The sequence below is a fragment of the Hyla sarda genome, chromosome 6, assembly GCF_029499605.1.
Source record: "Hyla sarda isolate aHylSar1 chromosome 6, aHylSar1.hap1, whole genome shotgun sequence".
In the NCBI taxonomy this organism is placed as follows: domain Eukaryota; kingdom Metazoa; phylum Chordata; class Amphibia; order Anura; family Hylidae; genus Hyla; species Hyla sarda.
Window position 1 is genome coordinate 240,454,919 of NC_079194.1, and position 24,217 is coordinate 240,479,135.

At 44.3% G+C, this 24,217-nt stretch overlaps 2 protein-coding genes across 14 annotated transcripts in view; one reads left to right on the forward strand and one right to left on the reverse strand.

Annotated features, from left to right (window-relative positions):
* Positions 1-12,466, forward strand: part of TMEM258 (transmembrane protein 258) — a 33,889-nt gene extending 21,423 nt beyond the window's left edge. For 2 of the 3 annotated variants that reach the window (XM_056526798.1, XM_056526799.1), the window contains exons 2-4: positions 5,998-6,107; positions 8,304-8,438; positions 12,284-12,466. In XM_056526798.1, coding sequence (XP_056382773.1) covers positions 5,998-6,107; positions 8,304-8,430 — 237 coding nt within the window. In that variant the 3' untranslated portion in view covers positions 8,431-8,438; positions 12,284-12,466. The other variant, XM_056526797.1, reaches the window with a different exon arrangement.
* Positions 12,308-24,217, reverse strand: part of MYRF (myelin regulatory factor) — a 184,343-nt gene continuing 172,433 nt past the window's right edge. For all 11 annotated transcript variants that reach the window (XM_056526788.1, XM_056526785.1, XM_056526787.1 and 8 more), the window contains 2 exons: positions 14,960-15,064; positions 12,308-13,718 (listed from right to left, as the gene is read on the reverse strand). In XM_056526788.1, coding sequence (XP_056382763.1) covers positions 13,635-13,718; positions 14,960-15,064 — 189 coding nt within the window. In that variant the 3' untranslated portion in view covers positions 12,308-13,634. The remainder of the gene's footprint in view (positions 13,719-14,959; positions 15,065-24,217) is intronic.

Below are 24,217 nucleotides of genomic sequence, written 5' to 3' on the forward strand. Positions count from 1 at the left end.
CTTCAGAGGCGGCGATCAAAGCTGGCCGCCGCGTCTGAAGTGAAAGCAACCCGGCTGCTCAGTCGGGCTGTTCGGGACCACCGCGGCGTCCTGAAATCACGGCGTCCCGAACAGCTTACAGGACACCGGGAGGGCCCTTACCTGCCTCCTCGGTGTCCGATCGATGAACGACTGCTCCGTGCCTGAGATCCAGGCAGGAGCAGTCAAGCGCCGATAACACTGATCATAGGCGTGTTAATACACGCCAGTGATCTGTGTAAGAGATCAGTGTGTGCAGTGTTATAGGCCCCTATGGGACCTCTAACACTGCAAAAAAAAAGTTAAAAAAAAAAGTGTTAATAAAGGTCATTTAACCCCTTCCCTAATAAAAGTTTGAATCACCCCCCTTTTTCCATAAAAAAAATAAAAGTGTAAATAAAAATAAACATATATGGTATCGCCGCGTGCGTAAATGTCCGAACTATAAAAAATAAATCGTTATTTAAACCGCACGGTCAATGGCATACACATAAAAAAATTCCAAAGTCCAAAAAAGCGCATTTTTGGTCACTTTTTATACCATTAAAAAATGAATAAAAAGTGATCAAAAAGTCCATTCAAAACAAAAATGGTACCGATAGTTATGATTTTCCTGAAGTACGACAAAAAGAAATCTATATAAGTAGGTAATCATTTGGACCTACAGAATAATAAGGTGTCATTTTTACCGAAATATGCACTGCGTAGAAACAAAAGCCCCCAAAAATTACAAAACGGCGTTTTTTCTTCGATTTTGTCGCACAATAAAAAATTTTTCCGTTTCACCGTGAATGTTTGGGTAAAATGACTAATGTCACTGCAAAGTAGTATGCATAATATGGATTTTTAGGTGGAAAAATGAAAGGGTTATGATTTTTAAAAGGTAAGGAGGAAAAAACGAAAGTGCAAAAACTGAAAAACCCTGAGTCCTTAAGGGGTTAAGCATTAATAACTCTGGGATGCTTTTACTTTTTATTCTGATTCAGAGACTGTTTTTTTTTTCGTGACATATTCTACTTTGTTAGTGGAAATTTTTGTCTATGCTTGCATCATTTCTTGGTGCAAAATTCTAAAATTTGATGGAAAAATTTGAAAATTTTGCATTTTTTTTTTTTTAAATCTTTGAAGCTCTCTGCTTATAAGGGAAATAAACATTCCAAATAAATTATATATTGATTCACATATACAATATGTCTACTTTATGTTTGCATCATAAAGTTGACATGTTTTTACTTTTGGAAGACATCAGAGGGCTTCAAATTTCAGCAGCAATTTTCCAATTTTTCACAATTTTCAAAATTCAGAATCAGAATTTTTCTGGGACCAGTTCAGTTTTGAAGTGGATTTGAAGGGCCTTCATATTTAAAATACCCCACAAATGACCCCATTATAAAAACTGCACCCCCTCAAAGTATTCAAAATGACATTCATTAAGTGTGTTAACCCTTTAGGTGTTTCACAGGAATAGCAGCAAAGTGAAGGAGAAAATTCAAAATCTAAATTTTTTTACACTCTCATGTTCTTGTAGACCCAGTTTTTGAATTTTTACAAGGGGTAATAGGAGAAAAAGCCCCCAAAATTTGTAACCCAATTTCTCTCAAGTAAGGGAATACCTCATGTGTATGTCAAGTGTTCAGCGGGTGCAGTAGAGGGTTCAGAAGGGAAGGAGCAACAATGGGATTTTGGAGAGTGAATTTTGCTGAAATGGTTTTTGGGGGGCATGTCGCCAGAAAACCTCCCAAATGGCATACCACTTTGGAAACGACACCCCTCAAGGTACGTAACAAGGGGTCCAGTGAGCCTTAACACCCACAGGTGTTTGACGACTTTTCCTTAAAGTCGGATGTGTAAATGGAAAACTTTTTTTTCCACTAAAGTGCATTTCCCCACCCAAATTTACCATTTTTACAAAGGGTAATGGGAGAAAATGCCCCCCCAAATTTGTAACCCCATCTCTTCTGAGTATGGAAATACCCCATGTTAGGACAGAAAATGCTCTGCAGGCAAACTATAATGCTCATAAGAGGAGGAGTCACATTTGGCTTTTGGAAAGCAAATGTTGCTGAAATGGTATTTGGGGGGCATGTCATATTTAGGAAGCCCCTATGGTGCCAAAACAGCAAAAAAAATAAAAAATAAAACATGGCACATTATTTATGGAAACTACACCCCTCAAGGAACGTAACAAGGGGTACAGGTGTGTGACGACTTTTTGTTAAAGTTGGATGTGTAAATGAAGAAGAAAAAATTTTCACAAAAATGCTGCTTTTTCCCCAAATTTTACATTTTTACAAGGGGTGGCAGGAGAAAATGACCCCCAAACTTGTAACACCATATGTGGATGTAAAGTGCTCTGCTGGCGCACTACAATGCTCAGAAGAGGAGCGCCATTGAGCTTTTGTAGTGGTAATTTGTTTGGAATGGAAGTCAGGGGCCATGTGCATTTACTAAGGCCCCCCCCCCCCATGGTGCCAGATTCAGTGGACCCCCCATGTGACCCTATTTTGGAAACTACACCCCTCACAGAATTTTTAATAAGGCATGCAATGAGCATTTACACCCCACTGGAGTTTGACAGATCTTTTGGAACAGTGGGCTGTGCAAATTAAAATTTTTCATTTTCACGGACCACTGTTCCAGAAATCTGTCAGACCCCTGTGGGGTGTAAATGCTCACTGCACCCCTTATTAGATGAGGAGTTTAGTTTCTAAAATGGGGTCACATGTGGGGGGGGTCCATTTGTTCTGGCACTATGGGTGCTTTGTAAACACGTGGCCTTCAATTCTGGACAAATTTTCTCTCCAAAAGCCCAATGGCGCTCCTTCTCTTCTGAGCATTGTAGTTCGCCTGCAGGGCACTTTACATCCACAAATGGGGTATGTTCTTACTCAGAAGAAATGGAGTTACAAATTGTGAAAATGAAAAATTTTGGGTAACACCAGCACTTGTAGTGGAAATGTTTGTTTATTTATTTTTCCATTTTCCCATCCAACTTTAATGAAAATTTGTCAAACACCTGTGGGGTGTTTAAAGGGGTTATCCACCATAAGGTGATTTTAGTATGTACCTGGCAGACCGTAATGGACATGCTTAGGAAGGATCTGCACTTGTCTTGGGGCTAAATGGCTTTGTCATGAGATTACCATAACACGGTGGCTAGCTTTTTGTTAACTTGTATTTCCTGTTTGACTTTTCTTTTTTTGACTACAAATCCCACAATTCCATTTTCCTCCCTCCCACACATCAGCCACCCCACCCATTGAAACAAAAGACCTGTGGTTTTCAATAAGGGTGCCTACAGCTGTTGCATTAGTTGCAGATTGATCCCTCCACTTATTGAAACAGACAGGCTCCCTGTCATCAGCTGACTAGTGAGTCAGGTCTCGGCCGCATTGCAAGCTGGGAAAAATTCGAGACACGAGTCATTTTGTATGCTGATAAAAATTGCAGTGAAGATCACATAAGAATTATGAGAAAACCGTCACACACAGGGCAGGTACAGACACTATATTATGAACTACACTAACTTAAGAGCCCCTGTAGCATAAGAGCCCCTTGTCACGTTCCGTGATGGGTGTAGTTTCCAAAATGGGGTCATATCTGGGTATTTATTGTTTTGCGTTTGTCAGAACCGCTGTAAAATCAGCCACCCCTGTGCAAATCACCAATTTAGACCTCAAATGTACATAGTGCGCTCTCACTCCTGACCCTTGTTGTGCGTCCTCAGAGCATTTTACGCCCACATATGGGGAAATTTAGGTTACAAATTTCGGGGGTCTTTTTTTCATTTTACCGCTCGTGAAAATAAAAAGTATGGGGCAACACCAGCATGTTAGTGTAACATTTTTATTTTTTTACACTAACAGGCTGGTGTAGCCCCCAACTTTTCCTTTTCATAAGGGGTAAAAGGAGAAAAAGACCCCCAAAATTTGTAGTGCAATTTCTCCTGAGTACGGAAATACCCCATATGTGGCCCTAAACTGTCTCCTTGAAATACGACAGGGCTCCGAAGTGAGAGAGTGCCATGCACATTTGACGACTAAATTAAGGATTGCATAGGGGTGGACATAGGGGTATTCTACACCAGTATTTCCTAAACAGTGTGCCTCCGGCTGTTGCTAAACTCCCAGCATGCCTGGACATTCGGTGGCTGTCCGGAAATGCTTGGAGTTGTTGTTTTGCAACAGCTGGAGGCTCCGTTTTGGAAACACCGCCATACGATACGTTTTTCATTTTTATTGGGGGGGGGGGGGGGGGACAGTGTAAGGGGTGTATATGCAGTGTTTTACCCTTATGTGGTAGTGTAGTGTTTTTAGGGTACATTCACACGGACGCGGGTTTACGGTGAGTTTCCCGCTAGGAGTTTGCGCTGGGGTGAAAAATTTGTTGCAGTTCAAACTTGAAGCAGGAAACTCACTGTAAACCCGCCCGTGTGAATGTACCCTGTAACCTGCAAAACTACAACTCCCAGTATGTACTGACAAGAGCGTGCATGCTGGGAGTTGTACTTTTGCAACAGCTGGAGGCACACTGGTTGGAAAACCTTCAGTTAGGTTCTGTTAACTCAGTATTTTCCAACCAGTGTGCCTCCAGCTGTTGCAAAACTACAACTCCCAGCATGTACTGATCACTGAAGGGCATACTGGGAGATGTAGTTATGCAACAGCTGGAGGTACGCATCTACAACTCCCAGCATGCCGAGACAGTTGTTTGCTGTTTGGGCATACTGGGATTTGCAGTTTTGCAACATCTGGAGGGCTACAGTTTAGAGACCACTGCACAGTGATTTCCAAACTGTAGCCCTCCAGCTGTTGCAAAACTACAAATCCCAGCATTCCCAGACAGCAAACTGCTGTGGGCATGCTAGGAGTTGTAGTTTTGCAACATCTGGAGGGCTAAAGTTTAGAGACCACTGTATAATGGTCTCAAACTGTTGCCCTCCAGCTGTTGCTAGGCAACTCACGGCTTCCGTAGTCTGCAGCAGGGAGCCAGCTGCACTTCATCGTCGCCCGCCGCTGCCGCCAATGGGTAAGCGGACCTTCGGCGCCGGTCACCGTTGGTCCCCCTGCTCTGTCCGGATTACAGTGGGTGGGCAGAGGGGGGGAACCAAACGTTAACTCCCCAGCCCCGATCTGCTATTGGGCGTCTCTTCTGAATGACCAATAGCAGGGATAGGAGGGGTGGCACCCCTGCCACCTAACTTCTATCCCTTCAGGGGGATCGTGGGTGTCTTGGACAACCCTGATCCCCCTTATTTTCCGGGTCACCGGAGACCCGTATGACCGGAAATCGCCGGTGTGAATTCGCCCCTGGGCATTTGCATGGGGTGCCTGCTGATAGATATCAGCAGTCACCCCGGTCCGGTCCCTGCCCGGCGGGGACGGAAATTCCCACGGGCTTACAGTTCCTTAATTACCAGTGGGCAAGGGGTTAAGGGGTTATCCATGGCTTACATACTTAAAGGACAACTGCAGCGCAATATACACTTATCCCCTGCGATCTCCCTAAGGGGGCGCCGCCATTAGCGCTCATAGTGAGCGCTAAGGCGCGTAACGTCGACCTAGAGGTCGACGGTGATGCCCCGTCTCCTCCCCGTCCCAATACAGTTCTATTGGGGGAGGAACGAATGCTGCCTCCCCGCCTCTCCCATAGAGATGTATGGAGGAGGCGTGCCGGCCGCGTCATGCTGCGGCCGTCACGCCCCCTGCACGGGAGAGCCGCGGCCCCGTACAGGAGATCACGGGGTCCCAGCGGTCGGACCCCCTGTGATTAAACACTTATCCCCTATCCTGTGGATAGGGGATAAGTGTTGATCACGCTGCAGATGTCCTTTAAAGGGGTACTATTTTGTCCTCCATGGGTGATGACATGCATTTATTTTTTTTATTTTTTGTTAATACAATGATTGTGATGACATTTTGCTGTAGATGTTGTCTTGTTTTCTTGGTTTCATTAAAGTCCTCCTTTTTTTATCCACAGGAGCTGGAAGCAATGAGCAGATATACAAGCCCGGTCAATCCGGCAGTGTTTCCACACCTCACAGTCGTGCTTCTGGCAATCGGAATGTTTTTTACGGCTTGGTTCTTTGTGTATCCTTCTAATGAGAACAGATATATGGTCATTATGATGATGAAGATGGTCTGTGTTTTTAATGCTAAAAAAGCAAGTCAAAAAGGGAGGTACATGTTCTGGGAGTTGCTAAAAAAAAAAAAAAAAAAAAAAAAGGCATTAAACGGGTTATCTGTCAGGAGGAGAAGTTTAGAACTATGCTCACTGTAGTTTATATAAAAATAAACTGTTCTCACCTCTAGCCCTCCCTTGCTGCCTCTGGTGCCCCACCACAGCCAATGATTGGCTGAGCGGCAGTGTGACACATTAGGCCTGGAAACCAGGAATATGACCAGGGCCCGATCCCCATCTGTCTCATCGCTGCTCAGCAAATCACTGGCCGAGGTGGGACACTGCTTCAGCCCAGCGATGACCAGGACACCGGAGGCACAAATGGAGCGCTCGGGATGAGTAGAGTTTAATTTTTATATTTTTTTATATACTACACAATGAACATAGTTCTAAGCCCCACCTCCATCCTGCCAGATAACCCCTTTAATACAAAGAAAAGATACAATGGGCTTGGTATTTGATTGACTTTTCTCTTATAGATGTGACATGTAAATGTAATATTTCCTGTTGCTATTTGTCCATTGAATCAAGTTGTCATTGACAGATTGACATTTTTAATGCGTTTGGAGTGTTCATCCCACTTTAGACATTTTATAGCCTATCTACAGGAAATACCACATATGCCACAATGGGAGAATGTTGACCTCCCATTAGCAGGGTGAGGATCCCAAAGATGAGGTTACTCCCATGTGCAATTTAACTCTGAAGTAGCCAAAATGCACACGTGTTCATTATAATGTACCTGTAGTGATAATATAAGCTTCAGTTATGGAGAGCTTTGGGACTGCGTGGATATCATGACCAGAAGGACTGCCTGAAGTCACTGAGGAAATCCTGTATCTCATATGACATGGTTTGGTCATTTCCCTCTATATCATAGTCTGCATGATTCCTTATATATTTGAAGATTACTTAATTTACCCCAATAACAGCCCTAAAATGTTGACTTCTGTGTGTCTTACTTCCCTATCTGCTGCGGCAGAGACAAGGAAAGAAGGTCATGTATGCATTATTTTTCAGAGGCAGAAATTTAGTCTAACAAAATGTTTACTATAGAAAGTGGATAATGCTAAATCCCCCTCTGCTGCTCAGCGTTTGGAACAAACTGTTCTGAACGCAGGAGCCGGTGTCGGGAGCTTGTGATGTCATAGCCCCCCCCCCCCCCCCCCCATCAAGACATCATAGCTGTGCCTCCTCATGTCATGCCCTGCCCCCTCAATGCAAGTCTATGGGAGGTCACGCCCCCTCACATAGACTTGCATTAAGGGGGCGCTGCTATGAAGTCACGAGCTCCCGGCGCTGGCTCCAGCGTTCGGAACACCTCTCCAAACCTAGTTGTACATGTAATGGGCCACTAACAACAAAAGTACTGACTCTTTATGGCAGGGTCCCACTGGGCGGATACGCAGCATATTTGACGCTGCGAGAAATCTGCAGAGCAGCAGAAAATATGCTACGTATGCAGACCCTCAGGGCCCTGTGTCTACAATAAGGTTCGGGAGCCGGCCACGCATCACGTTTATGTCGGTGCGCACGGCTGGCCTTCGAACCTTATTGCAGACAAAGGGCTTTAGCAATGAAAGCCATGTATCTGCTCCTAGTGAATGTGCAGCGTATTTCCTGCTGCCTGGCAGATTTCTTGCAGCATCAAATACGCTGCGTATCTGCCGAGTGTGACCCTACCCTTAAGAGTTATCATTTTAAAGTTTTTCCATAAATCAATAATAAGGTGATAAAATGTGTAATATATCTTATTACAGAAAAAGATCAGACTCCTCTCCCCTCTGCCTTTAGCACTGATCACTGGTAAGATCTGTACTCAGGAGGCAGACAGGTTATCAGGTTACAGTTTCTGCCTATAGACATAATGCTGGATTCACAGTAATGCTGATCTACTGTATAATGGGATCATGTTGATTCTGTGTGCTATAGAGAGAAGAGATTCTGCCAACCTTTCTCTGTATGGGAGATGACATAGCAGCTAGTCAGAGATGCAGCCGGTTGAATCAGTCAGAAATGCTGCTATTCCTCATGTAAATAAATACATATGACGACTTGATCAGAATTTATTCCCATTTCTGTTTTTCCTTAATGGATCACTAAAGCTATGAGGTGACATCCACAAAATACACAAGAGATGTATACAAGGAGCTCCTTATATCCCTGGTAGCCTCGCTGTTCATGGGATTCGGGGTTTTGTTTCTTCTCTTGTGGGTCGGGATCTATGTGTGACAATGATGGTAAGTACATAACGTTGAGATTACGCTGATTTAATCATGATTTTCAAATCAGTTCCATTTAAATCTTACCAGGTTCCTGTACACTTTTGTCATGGTAACACCATCTCTGTCCATAGTAATATCATGATTATGTCTTGGTGGGCCAGTTTCCTCTTCAGTTCCCACCTCCCAGCTTTTCCGACAGGCTAGTAGTCCTAGACTTGCCCTTTATGTCAGCCAAAGCCGCCTCCTTGACACTTGGCCCGTGAGCATGATCTAGAGCTGACAGATGTCTATTAAAAAGAGTTGTCTTCTCTGGATAGTGGGGGAGACTTATGAAAACCTGTTAAGAGGGGGGAAAAAAAACTGACCAGTTGCCCATAGCAACCAAACAGATTGCTTCTTACAATTTGAAAAGGGCCCCGGAAAAATAAGTTCTTATTGGTTGGTATGGGCAACTGGTCAGTTTTTCCTGTGCACAGATTTTGATAAATCTCATCAAATGCCTTTTTGTGTTAACAAGGTGCCCTGCTGAGGGAGCCCCCAGCAGTGAGCTGTAATTTGAGAGGTTAACCCCTTAACCACGCAGGACGTATATTTACGTCCTCCGCCGGCTGCCACGGGGTCACGTGGTGTCTCCGAGTCATATTGGGCCGGTCCCGGCGGCTATCAACGGCGGGGACCCGCGGCTAATACAGGACATCACCGATCGCGGTGATGCCCTGTATTAACCCTTCAGACGCGGCGATCAAAGCTGACCGCCGCGTCGAAAGTGAAAGTATCCCGGCTGCTCAGTCGGGCTGTTCGGGACTGCCGCGGTGAAATCGCGGCGTCCCGAACAGCTTACAGGACACCGGGAGGGCCCTTACCTGCCTCCTCTGTGTCCGATCGACGAATGACTGCTCCGTACCTGAGATCCAGGCAGGAGCAGTCAAGCGCCGATAACACTGATCACAGGCGTGTTAATACATGCCAGTGATCTGTATAGAAGAAAAAAAAAAGTGTTAATAAAGGTCATTTAACCCCTTCCCTAATAAGTTTGAATCACCCCCCTTTTCCCATAAAAAAAAGTGTAAATAAAAATAAACATGTGGTATTGCCGTGTGCGTAAATGTCCGAACTATAAAAATATATCATTAATTAAACCGTACGGTCAATGGTGTACGCGCAAAAATAAAATCCAAAGTCCAAAAAAGCTTATTTTTGGTCACTTTTTATACCATTAAAAAATTAATCAAAAAGTCAGATCAAAACATAAATCGCACCAATAAAAACTTCAGATCACGGCGCAAAAAATGATTCCCATACCGCCCTGTACATGGAAAAATAAAAATGTTTTATAGGGGTCAGAAGTATAAATTTTCCTGCATGTAGTTATGATTTTTTCCAGAAGTACGGCAAAATCAAACCTACCGTATATACTCGAGTATAAGCCGACCCGAGTATAAGCCGAGACCCCTAATTTCAACCCAAAATCCTAGGAAAAGTTATTGACTCGAGTATAAGCCTAGGGTGGGAAATACCTCATCCCCCCCCTGTCATCATCCAGACCCGTCATTAACATCCTCATCATCATCCCCTTGTCATCATCCCACACATCCCCCCTTCATCATCCCCTTGTCATCATCCCACACATCCCCCCTTCATCATCCCCTTATCATCCCACACATCCCCCCTTCATCATCCCCTTATCATCCCACACATCCCCCCTTCATCATCCCCTTATCATCCCACACATCCCCCCTTATCATCCCACACATCCCCCCTTCATCATCCCCTTATCATCCCACACATCCCCCCTTCATCATCCCCTTATCATCCCACACATCCCCCCTTCATCATCCCCTTGTCATCCCACACATCCCCCCTTCATCATCCCCTTGTCATCATCCCACACATCCCCCCTTCATCATCCCCACACCCCCCCCTTCATCATCCCCTTCTCATCATTCGCCCCCAGTGGTCTTCAACCTGCGGACCTCCAGAGGTTTCAAAACTACAACTCCCAGCAAGCCCGGGCAGCCATCGGCTGTCCGGGCTTGCTGGGAGTTGTAGTTTTGAAACCTCCGGAGGTCCGCAGGTTGAAGACCACTGCGGCCTTCAACATCATCCAGCCCCCTCTCACCCCCTTTAGTTCTGAGTACTCACCTCCGCTCGGCGCTGGTCCGGTCCTGCAGGGCTGTCCGGTGTGGAGGTGGTCCGGTGAGGAGGTGGTCCGGGCTGCTATCTTCACCGGGGGCGCCTCTTCTCCGCGCTTCCGGCCCGGAATAGAGGCGTTGCCTTGACAATGACGCAGAAGTACGTTGGCAATGAACGCACCTCTGCGTCGTTGTCACGGCAACGTGACTATTCTGAGGCCGGGCCCGAAGCGCTTAGAAGAGGCCTCCCCGGTGAAGATAGCAGCCCGGAACCACTATCCCACCGGACAGTCCTGCAGGACCGGACCAGCGCCGAGCGGAGGTGAGTACTCAGAACTAAAGGGGGGTGAGAGGGGGCTGGATGATGTTGAAGGCCGCAGTGGTCTTCAACCTGCGGACCTCCGGAGGTTTCAAAACTACAACTCCCAGCAAGCCCGGACAGCCGATGGCTGCCCGGGCTTGCTGGGAGTTGTAGTTTTGAAACCTCCGGAGGTCCGCAGGTTGAAGACCACTGCGGGTGGGGGAGTTCACTCGAGTATAAGCCGAGGGGGGTGTTTTCAGCACGAAAAATCGTGCTGAAAAACTCGGCCTATACTCGAGTATATACGGTATATAAGTATAGGTTTTTACCGAAATATGCACTGCGTAGAAACGGAAGCCCCCAAAAGTTACAAAATGGCGTTTTTTTTCTTCGATGTTGTCGCACAATGATTTTTTTTTTCCGTTTCGCCATGAATTTTAGGGTAAAATGACTAATGTCCCTGGAAAGTAGAATTGGTGACGCAAAAAATAAGCCATAATATGGATTTTTAGGTGGAAAATTGAAAGGGTTTGATTTTTAAAAGGTAAGGAGGAAAAACCGAAAGTGCAAAAACTGAAAAACCCTGAGTCCTTAAGGGGTATTCCAGGGAAAAACTTTTTTATATATATCAACTGGCTCCAGAAAGTTAAACAGATTTGTAAATTACTTCTATTAAAAAAATCTTAATTCTTTCAGTACTTATGAGCTTCTGAGGTTAAGGTTGTTCTTTTCTGTCTAAGTGCTCTCTGATGACACCTGTCTCAGGAAACGCCCAGTTTAGAAGCAAATCCCCATAGCAAACCTCTTCTAAACTGGGCGTTTCCCGAGACAGGTGTCATCAGAGAGGATTTAGACAGAAAAGAACATTCTTAACTTCAGAGGCTCATAAGTACTGAAAGGATTAAGATTTTTTTAATAGAAGTCATTTACAAATCTGTTTCACTTTCTGGAGCCAGTTGATATATATAAGTTTTTTCCTGGAATACCCCTTTAAAGGAGATGTCCGGTACAGACTATTCCTATTCCATCCTACCCAGGCTGCAAAAAAAGAGAAAACAAACTTTCACTTGCCTTCCTACGTTCCCCCTGAGCTCCGCAACAGCTGATTGGTCGGCCAGGCTTTCTACTTCCTACTTCCTATTAGCCCGGGACGTCGCACGGCGCATCAGCCTATCACTGGCCGCAGCAATGTCTTGCCTCGGCTGGTGAGAGGCTGAAGTGCCGTGTGACATCATGGGCTAAGGGAAGGAGACAGCCTTGCCGACCAATCGGCTGTTGCGGAGCTCCAGAGGAACGTAGGAAGGTAAGTGAAAGTTTATTTATTTTTTCTTCTTAAAGTGTCTGGTCAAACGGCTCCACAACAGAATGCTGTATACTTTCTAAAATGCCTATGCTATTTATAATTGATTTTCCGCTCTATTTTACAGATTCTACCTGAAGGATTAGATATGTGTTTGTGTTTTTTTACTTCACTCTGTCTGGGGACCAGTACTGGCCGTGGATGGCGGCGTCCACTCAGTCGTTGCACTGTCATTTCTGCAATGGAGATTCTTCTCATGGTGACTTGCTCACCAGTTACAATAAAACACTTTATTATTACATATATTAAACGCGTCTGCCCATAATTTCAGTGTTTCTACAGTCACACAACACCAGGCAGAGTACAAAGCATTATTCATATATTTATATTGTGGCATTTATACGTAGACAATATTTTTTTTTTTCAGACCCATAGAAAAGGGTGGGAGGAGGGGAGAACAGTGCTGTCGTAGGAAGAAATATAAATACAAATCAGACACTTAAAACAAACAAAAAAAAAATATTAAAAATGCTTTAAGCTCGAAAGATTTGATTTTAACCCTTCCAGTACTTTAGGTGCAATATATGCCATGTAATGAAAGGGTTAAAATGCTATCTTGTGATTTAGTGTTTTAATTACTGTAAGAAAAAATATTTACAGGATTTTAATATTAAGAGCAGAAAACAATTTTTTTTTCTTTTGGGATGGGGAGACCAGTTTTTGGGTCTTTTTTTTTTTTTTTTTTTTATAAGTCATCGATCCATTTCTTTGGACAGCAGAGACACGCTGGGTGCTTGGAAAGTCTTTGGTGTGCTGCCTCACCATCAGGCATTTTTTGCTGCCCCTTTTAAAGGGCAAGATTTTGGTCCTCGACTGCCATGTTAAGATTAAGTGCACTTCTGTGGTTAGGGAATTAAATACAAAACACAAATAAAGAAAAACAAAATTCACATAAAATACAATAAGACACAAAACCTGTTCCAGTATTCAGTAACTTGTAGTGGCTTGTGCAGTCCTTGTCTTGGTGGCAGCATCTAACAGTTCAGAATGCTCCGGTACAAGGGCTGCAGGACTGATAACGCTGTCCCGGCAACTTCCATTAGGTATTGGGATGGTCAAGAATAGGTGGAAGGGTTGTAACAGAATCATAATGAAACATATAGAAAATTATTAGGATGGAGAAGAATCTTTACCCATCTCTAGCCATTTTTTTTCCTCTTCATTGAACAAGAGAAAATCCATGTATCTTGCTTGGGGATAATTCCCTGTGTCTCCAGTGTGAATGCCTTCTGATTTCCAGTTGGTCCCATTAGGATCCAGTGCTGCTTGATTTGATCCAGTGTTGCACATCCAGTGACGGGTGGGATTACCCCGTGGCTGCCTGCAGTCTGGGGAAGGAGGGGGCAAGGGAGGACACATGGGAGTGTCCAGTTGAAAGGGAAAAACAGTCGGGGTTTTCCAGTTGATCATTGAATGTATCAATTGCAGAGTCGGTAAAAACTGAAATAATAGTCTGTAACTTCTGAAGAATCCACATTAACGTCATAGCAACCTGATGCACCCTATAAGAAAAAGACAGTCAGTTTAGATTTCTCAAAGGAGCCGTATAGCTTTGAAAATCTATGTGCCTTAATAGGGAATGCTAAATTAATCGAGAGAAACCCTTTGCCTACGATCCTTATCTCCTGGAGGATGTTTTAGATGACATGTGGCATAGTGACTTACTTCTCCTGTGGTGGTGCTAAAGGGAAATAGAACACTAAGGGTATGTTCACACTACGGATAATGAACGGAATCTCCGCTCGCAGAATTCCACGATCTGAGATTCCATTCTGGCGGCCGCCACAATACTGTAGGACCGTGCGGCACTGCGCCGTCACCATTGACATGTTCTTTCTTTGCGCGGAACAATTTCAGCGGCGGAAATTCCGCAGTGTGAACGGGTCTCGCCGAACACCCATTCACACTGATGTTTATGTTCACAGCACTTAATTCCGCGGGAATTACGTAGTGTGAACATACCCTAACCGCCATATTCCTCCCCCCCCCCCCAAATAAAGCTGATCTGTAAGGATTTCAGCAAATGTAATACTTTTTAATTGGCTTCTTGTCAAGAAATCCTTCTACCAAGTGGAACTTGTTTAAAGCAGAGACCCCCTAAAGATAATTTCTCACAACGCAATAAAATAAAATCTGGGGGGGGGATCAATAGTGATTGATCATCAAAGCCATATCATTTTATAAATGCATTAAAGGAAAACGGTCATCTGTTTGCCCACACTAAACCCAATACACTAGGTTATAGTCTGGGTGAACAGGAGACCAATGAGGGGTTAATGGGTTAAATATATACCTGCACTGCAGAAATCTGTCCCTCTGAAGATCTTTTTTCCATCTTCAGTTAATTGCACGCTGGAGATGGGCCCACCGGCTCAATATAACTACCGGTATTCATTGCTGCTGGTCACGTGAGTGCTCATTTGGTGCAATATTAAAATTGAGACGGCGGGCCCACCTCCAGCATGCTATTCAGATAAATATCTATGTAATGCAAGCCTGCAACACTACAACTTCCATCTAAAGATATAAAGGGAGGTGTAGTTTTGCAACCACTGCAGAGTTACAGGTGGAGGAACACCAATAATATATAGAAGGTTTAGGTCTGTCCTGTCTTGAGCCCTCCTTACTGAGTAGCACTTTTTTACAGATTATTTTATGTGCCAATGTGTGCTCAGACATGGTGTACTCATAGTGCACTATATATGAGCTAAGGACACTTGACATGGGATAGAGGATTACTTACTGGAGGAGACACTCGCAGGTGGAATGAGAAATCCTGGGAGGGAAACAGCTGTAGAGACCACAGATGATGTGTTGATGGGGCTGGAGAGGCACAGACTCCTGCGACCTGGAGAGAACATTACACTGTTACATAGGAGACTCACACACTAGAAGTGACGTGTAATAGACTCTATGCACACTTGTTTTGGTGTACTACATCTTATGATAAAGTGAGTTTTTCTTATGTAACAGGTCATTAGGGAATAAAAAATACTACTCTCACATGACCCACATTCTTCCGCTCATCAGTCTACAATATCCATAGACAATTCACTCCCAAATTGTGTTTACAGTCACTTGCATAAGTATTTATCCCCTTGTTTTTTTTTAGGTCTGGGCTGGTCAATTTTTGGACATTACCATTCTTAATATAAACCATGCCATTGTATCTCTGGCTGTATGTTTAGTGTCATTGTTCTGCTGGTCTCATCTCACCAGAGCTGCTTCTTTTATGTGTTTTCTGTGTCTCCCACATGGCTTGATTTCTTCTGTCTCACTTCAACAACGGCTTCCTTCTTGCCACTGTTCCATAAAGGCCAGATTTGTGGAGTACGCGACTAAAAGTTTTCCTGTGGACAGATTCCATCACCTCACCTGTTAATTGTTGGCTTGTCAGTTTGGGTGGATAGCCTTCTCTTTGTAGGCTTGCAGTTTTGCCAAATTCTTTCCATTTTCTGATGATGGGTTTTATGGTGCTCCACGAGAGGCTCAAAGCTTGGGATATTTTTTTATTTTTTTTTCATAACCCTACCATTCTTTAGTACTTCTCCACAACTTTATTCTTTACCTGTTGGGTGAGCTCATTGGTCTTCATTTTGCTGTTTGTTCAGTAATGCTCATCAGCAAACCCTGCAGCCTTTACAAAACGTGTATTTGTACTAAGAATAAATTGTAGAGGGGCGTGGCCTGACCAGTGAGCTGAGCAGACGCATGTCTGAGTAGCTCCCGCTCTGATCCCATGATTTTAGCCTCCTCCAGTATCCTGAAGCCTTCATACCCGCATCTCGTTCCTGACAATGGTTAGAACCAGCAGGCCCGCAACCGGGACCGCTCTGTCATGGAGCGGCTTCGGGACTTTGCACGAGACGCCAGCCAAGATGATGCCCGCAGCCCTGAGGAGGGAGGAGAGCCTGAGATGGACGCTGAAGCAAGTCACAGCTCAACTTCTACAAGCTATAAGGTCTTGCTAGAGTACGCTGACTGGTAACCTGGAGGAGGCGAAAGTTTATGTGGGCCCTCCTTCATGGCTCCTTCCCTTTCATCCCTCCTCCCTTTCCCTTCTCTGTCTTTCTTCCTCCTTGTCTACATATTTTGCTTTACAGGTATTGTCTCCTTGTTATGATGTCTCCTGCATGGGTGCGATGGACATTATAGACCGGACTGCCTGTTACTCCTACACCGCTTGGATCTCTTTTACTGTTGTGTGGCACCTGTATATCCATCTTCCTTCCCCGATTGCTTTATCCATGAAATGAGATGTGTGGCCCAGTTGGGTATCTTAAGTGTATGACATCACGGGCTCTACCCCATATTAGAGCCACTTCCATTTGTTATCCTCTCTGAGGTACTAGTGCTTCTTTAGGAAGCTCAATGTTCGCTAAGGAGTTTTCCTGTCTGTTTCTTATGTTTGTAAAGTTCCTTTTTGCACTAATTAGATGACAGTTCCTGCTTTAACTGTAATATTGAGCTCTCAGGCCTTACTATTTGTGGAGATGCATGTTTTGATTTTAGGAGTGGAGATCTATTGTGGTTTAGTTTACTCTCTCCTTGGAGGGATGTGTACATACATGTAACATGTAAAAGATGGGTGATAGTACTGTAATGTCATGGAATGTGCGGGGGATGGGTGTCCTAAGAAACGGGTCCTAGTTTTCTCACATATATGTAAATTTAACCTGCAGATTGTGTTCTTGCAAGAGAAACACTTGGTGCGTGAGGGATGTCACTTGCTTAATAAACCATAGGTCCAGTGGCAGGCCCACTTATTCATACATAGTTTTCCTGGGATGTTTCCATTCTGGTACACCGCTCTCTGAGATGGGAACAGATTACTACACTTATAGACCCACATGGGCGATATATATCTGTCCATGCATATGTAAATTATCCTCTCCCTTGACTTTATTGATGTCGGAGTTAGGGTGGATGTATAAAGAATACATTTTCCCCATAGTCAACAGTACTTATGTTTCACATTGGGACATAATGCTCTCTCCCGCATAGATTTAGCATTTGGGAAACAGAGTATTGTTTCGGAGATCTCCTATAAACCAAGGGCGATCTCGGATCACTCCCCCCTACTTGTTAGGCTATCACTGACCTTGATAACCGCCCCCCATAGATGGAAGGTACACCCCTTCTGGTTACAGCTTCTGGGCCTGGTAGATAGGATTCCCGATCAGCCACAGGAATTTTGGGAAATCCATGTAAATCACAGGGACCCGGGTATCTTCTGGGAAACTCTGAAGGCTTACTCAAGGGGCTGCCTTAGATCTAGTATTTCCTATCTAAAACAAGAATCTTCCTGCACTGAGGAGGACTTGGCATCTAGATGTTCAGAGCTAGATATATTGCTGACTCTTCAGACGCTAACATGGATGTGTGGTTGTCAGTGGTTAGACTATATATGCAACACTTAAATAAGAGGATGAATGGGAAACTTTTTTTTTTTTTTTTTTACCAAACAGTTTTACTTTGAGAACAGAAACCAGTCAGGGAAACTATTGGCCCATATTGTTAGACAAAACAATGCCTCGCCCCCTATTCTGAGGATTCGCTTGGAAACAGGAGAGGTATCGATTGCCACTGATGCTATTGCCCACTGTTTTAATCAATTTTATAATTATTTATACAAGTCTAGAGCCCGTTATAACATGGAGGAGCTGGAATTGTATATGAATGATATTAGATTTCCATCCCTATCTGATGACAGGGAGCTTTTGAATGGAGGGGGGGGAGCCCCTGGGGTTTGGGGGTCCCTCTCCGTGGCTGAGAGTGGTCTGTGTTTTTTGGGCCCCTTTTTTTAAGTGGTTTTTAATTTTGTGTGTTATTTGATACGTAATAAAATACTTATTGCTGTATAATAGGTGTGCACCCCTGTTTCTTGCCTTGCTTTTTTTCTTGGTTTTATTTCATATGATGGTTTAAGGCATTGGGTAGCACCCATGTGTATACTTTTAGGTTGAGCCTGCTATCTTTGTGGTATAGCTTTTGGATGGAGACATCACAGCGGAGGAGGTAGAGGATGCCCTTACAGACATGGCAAAAGGGAAGGCTTCTGGCCTGGATGGCCTCCCTCTAGAGGTTTACCTTAAATATCTTCCTTATCTCTTATCCCCTTTGCAGTCCATGTTCAAAGAGTCCTTTCGGTCTGGTTCCTTGGCCAGGCCGCTATTGTAGTCTTGTTGAAACCTGACAGGGACCCACTAGATTGCGGCTCTTACTGCCCAATTTCACTTCTGAACATGGATTACAAAATTCTCCCGAAAATCTTAGCCAACAGACTCAACAAGGTCATACTTTCTATTATCCATGATGACCAATCGGTATATATGCCCGGTCGGTCAACTACTGATAATATTAGGCGGGGCCTTGACCTCGCTGGACGCGGCCAAAGCATTCGACTCTGTCGAATGGCCATATCGTATGTCCGCTTTGAGTCACTTTGGCAAGCGCTTCATGCGTTGGATCTCCATTCTTTACGCTGCACCTATAGCCCAGGTGTTGGTGAACGGGACTTGCTCCCCTTCCTTTTCCCTTGGGCGGGGCACTAGGCAGGGGTGTCCCCTGTCGCTGCTTTTGTTTGCAGTGGCAGTCGAGCCACTAGTTCTACGTATATGACAGGATAACTTGATACCGGGCATAACTGTGGCTTATAGGGTGGATAAAATTGGTCTTTATGCTGACTACCTTATTTTAATTCTTAGTGAACCCCGCACAGTATTGCCTCAGGCTACATCCACGATAGACAGATTTGGCGATTTTCTCAGGTCTCCGCATAAATTGGTTCAAATCAGTCTTTATGCCGCTCTCCTCCTACTGGCCAGATTCAGTTTGTGGCCTGCAGGTGGTGGATCGCTTTAAATACTTGGGCGTGGCAATTCATAGAGATTCCAGTCATGATTTTTCCTTAAATGTATCCCCCTCTCCTGACCCTAATCAAGGATAAGTTCAAAGTCTGGATCGCTCTCGCTTTCTGTCCCTGTTGGATAAACTTAATTTTTACACTAACATGCTGGTGTTGCCCCTTACTTTTCATTTTCACAAGAGGTAAAAGGAAAAGACCCCAAAATTTGTAACACAATTTCTCCTGAGTACGGAAATACCCCATATGTGGCCGTAAAATGCTCTGACATCTATTCCAACCAAATTCTCTCTCCAAAAGCTCAATGGCGCTCCTTCTCTTCTGAGCATTGTAGTGCGCCAGCAGAGAACTTGTCACCTACATATGGGGTATTTCCGTACTCAGGAGAAATGGTGTTACAAATTTTGGGGGTCTTTTTTTTTTTTTTCCCTTTCCCTCTTGTGAAAATAAAAAGTATGAGGCAACACGCATGTTAGGGGTGGAGACCCCAACTTTTCCTTTTCATAAGGGGTAAAAGGAGAAAAAAGCCCCCCTAAATTTGTAACGCAATTGCTCCCGAGTACGGAAATACCCCCTATGTGGCCCTAAACTGTTTCCTTGAAATTCGACAGTGCTCCGAAGTGAGAGAGCGCCATGCGCATTTGAGGACTAAATTAGGGATTACATAGGGGTATTCTACGTCAGTGATTCCCAAACATGGTGCCTCCAGCTGTTGCTAAACTCCCAGCATACCTGGACAGTCAGTGGCTGTCCGTAAATGTTGGGAGTGGTTTTGCAACAGCTGGAGGCTCCGTTTTGGAAACACTGCTGTACAATACGTTTCTCATTTTTATTGGGTGGGGGACAGTGTAAGGGGGTGTATATGTAGTGTTTTACCCTTTATTATGTGTTAGTGTAGTGTTTTTAGGGTACATTCACACAGGTGGAGGTTTACAGTGAGTTTCCCGCTAGGCGTTTGCGCTGCGGCTGAAAATTTTCCGCAGCTCAAACTTAAATTCGGAAACCCACTGTAAACCTGCCCGTGTGAATGTACCCTGTACATTCACATGGGGGGGGCAAACCTCCAGCTGTTGCAAAACTACATCTCCCAGCATGCCCTTCGGCGATCAGTACATGCTGGGAGATGTACTTTTGCAACAGCTGGAGGCACACTGGTTGGAAAACCTTCAGTTAGGTTCTGCTACCTAACTCAGTATTTTCTAACCAGTGTGCCTCCAACTGTTGCAAAACTACAAATCCCAGCATGTACTGATTGCCGAAGGTCATGCTGGGAGATGTAGGTATGCAGCAGCTGGAGGTGTGCAACTACAACTCCCAGCATGGCGAGACAGCAGTTTGCTGTTCGTGCATGCTGGGAGTTGTAGTTTTGCAAGATTTAGAGGGCCATGGTTTAGAAAACACCACACGGTGATCTCCAAATGGTAGCCCCTCAAATATTGCAAAACTACAAATCCCAGCATGCACAAACAGCTGTCTGGGCATGCTGGGAATTGTAGTTTTGCAAGATGTGGATGGCCACAGCTAAGGGAGCTATGCGCAGTGATCTGCAAACTGTGGGTCTCCAGATGTTTCAAAACTACAACTCCCAGCATGCCCAGACAGAAAACGCTGTCTGGACATGCTGGGAACTGTAGTTTTGCAACAGCTGGAGGTCAACAATTTAGAGACCACTGCCCTCATCATGTGGATTTTGTTCCCCTGCTCTGAGAGCTGCAGGGAGGGAGGCTGTAGAGAAATAAAGAAAAGGCAGAGACTTGTATCTCACATACTATGTGTAAGGACCCACACCTATGGATCTCCAGGTACCGCCCACTACTAATTAGACAGCATATAAATTGTAGATGTGAGCCACAGCACCACTGAGGTAGTCACAGATGGGTGACGGAATGCGTGGGGTTTCAGATGAGCACCTGTCTTAGCTCTTATCCTTCATCTGATGTCCCTGGCTCCTCCATTCTCCTGGTGTGTTATCAGGCTAAGCACTTAGGACAGCTGGTATACAGTTTGTATCAGGTTTTTCTATTGTCTTGGGGAATGTATATGTACCAAACTGGAGATATTATTGCTGGGCCATAAGGAATAGTGTAATACAGTATATACCATTGATACAGGTGCTCTGGGAGGGGTCCTAGGGACTCCCCCAGTTGTGAAATTTCCATTTGGGCCTTTTTAAATGTTTTTAAAATGTCTGTCTGATAAGTCATTGTTTTCTGTAAATATACAAAAATATACAAAAGATTGGTATATGTTTTCAGTTTTTTTGTGTGAGCTCTTTGATGTATATCTTTTTCTTTTGTTGTTCTAGATTCTAACACCTCACCTGTTAATTGTTGCAGCTAATTCAGAATTACCATGGTCCTGCTTGTCAGTTTGGGTGGATAGTCTTCTCTTTGTAGGCTTGCAGTTTTACCAAATTCCTTCCATTTTCAGTCTATGGATTTTATGGTGCTCCATGAGATGCTCAAAGCTTGGGATATTTTTATTTTTTTATAACTCAACCATTCTTAATACTTCTCCACAACTTTATCCCTAACCTGTTTGGTGAGCTCCTTGGTCTTCATGAATGCTGTTTGTTCAGTAAGGCTCTCCAGCAAACCCTGTGGCCTTTACAAAACATGCGTATTTGTACTAAGAATAAATTGCAGACAGGAGGACCATATTTACTTATTTATATGACTTGCAAATCTGAATTGCGAAGGCAAGAGGAAGGGGGGCTCCAATTAAATTATGCAAAACATATCAGGGCTCCCAGGTGTGTCAAACTAATTGGGTGTACACTTTTGTTGGTGTTTTATTTTTATTGAATATGTTGTGAAGGCAACTGGTTGCACCAAATCTTTGTTAGGGGTTTCACTAGTAAAGGGTGTAAATACATATACACAACCCTTTTTCATAATTTTATTTTAAATAATTTTAAAATCCATGTATTTCCCCACACTTTTAAAGAGTACCTATCATCAACTAAGCTGTCCCTAATCCCTCCCCACAATCTGTCCCTGGCTATATTTTTACCCAAAACCCCATATAAATACCTTTTTTAGATCCCCTGAGCCTGTAAAGGCTCCTGCCTTGAGGGAGGAAGGGGGCGTGGCCCGGCAGGCTTGACGTCATCTGAAGCCTGTCAGTCCACACTTCCGCCCTTCTCCCTCTTCAACATCAGTGTTACAATAGATCTCCCCGGCAAGGTGAGTTAGCGCAACAGCATTGTGGGACTTGTACGCTCTGTGTCCCAAAGCAGTCATTCATTGTCCCGTAGTAGCACGGCAGCACGACGGGACTGATGTGCTCTGTGTCCCAATGTGCTGCCTTGCTACTACGGGACAATGAATAACTGCTTCGGGACACAGAGTGCACAAGACCCGATCCTCGTCTCTGCTGCCCTGCGCTACACTGACATTTAGCCAGATGAAGCGGCTGGCCATGTCAGGAGCGCCTGTGCTGCAAGCACAGCGCTCGCTCCTGCCTGTCTGACAGGCGGGGAGCTGCGCTCTTCAGTGTCCGGCTTCGCTGAGATTTCGGACTCATGCTGCCAGGCCGGCATGAGTCCGAACTCTATGCGCCGGGACATGTAGGGAGACCCCTAGTGGTCGTTTTTTAAAAGTAAAAAAAAAAATATATAAAGATACATTTTTGTTAATCACATGTAATTAGAAAGTTGTTTCTAATACATTGATTAACAAAATATAAAGTTTTTTTTTTTTTTGCGACAGGTACTCTTTAAAGGGAACCAATCATCAGATGTTACCCTATATAACGCTTGGCGAAGCGTTATATAGGGTAAAATCTTTATTTTCAACATTCCCGGGGGACGCTCCTGCCCACAGGGATGGTGAAGATATGAAGTTATAAACTAGTCACCGCCGCCGCTGTAAGTAGTCACCTGGGCGGGGAGCTCTTCTCATCTACTCCCGTTCTTTGGCCGGGAGCGACGCCCCCTCCGCTTGATTGATGGGCCACGTCATTGTTCTGCTCACTGAACAGACGGAGCAGAGTGATGACGCGGCCCATCAATCAAGCGGAGGGGGAGTCGCTGCCGGCCGAAGAACGGGAGTAGATGAGAAGAGCTCCCCGCCCAGGTGACTACTTACAGCGGCGGCGGTGACTAGTTTATAACTTCATATCTTCACCATCTGTGGGGGCAGGAGCGTCCCCCGGGGATGGTGAAAATAAAGATTTTACCCTATATAACGCTTTGCCAAGCGTTATATAGGGTAACATCTGATGATTGGTTCCCTTTAAGTGATTAAAGGGTACCTCTCATCAAAAAAACTTTTGATATATTATAGATTAATGTATGCAGAATAGCTTTACATGTTGTTAAAAAATATGCTTCTTTCTATTTAATTTTCCACTTTGAAGAAATGACCACTAGGGGTCTCCCTACCAGTCCTGGCAGCAAGCATTTCAGACTCATGCTGGAGTCCTAAACACTACGAGCTGCCAGTCTGCTTTGTTCACAAAGGAGAACACTCATATGCCAGCCTGCTTTGTTCACAGCCTGTTTGGCTGTGAACAAAGCAGGCTGGCAGCTCTGAGTGTTTAGGACTCCAGCATGAGTCAGAAATGCTTGCTGACAAGACTGATCGGGAAAAATACAATAGAAAGAAGCATATTTTTCATTAACATGCTATTGGAAAGTTATTCAACATTCATTAATCTAAAATATATCAAAAGTTTATTTGATGAGAGGTACCCTTTAATGCAAGTGCAAAAACAGTCAGAGGGAAAAAGGCACTTATTACCACAACAGAGCCATGTATTTACCTGCACCTACCCCAACGCACGTTTCACGCCAATGCGCTTCGTCAGGGGGCGTCACGTCCCCTGACGAAGCGCATTGGCGTGAAATGTGTGTTTTTGCACTTGCATTAAGTTCATCTTTAATATTGTATTATCTATATCCTTCCACTATGTAACTTGTCTATGCAATTTCTGTCAGTCCTTTACCATGTGATACCTTCCATTTGAGCCTGTATGTTCCTGCCTTGTCTTCCAGCCGTGTGCACTGTGCTTTTTATCTTTATGATATATGTCTTATGAGATCTTTAAAGGGCACCTTTCATCAAAAAAACTTTTGATATATTATAGATTAATGTATGCAGAATAACTTTCCAATAGCATGTTATTAAAAAAAAT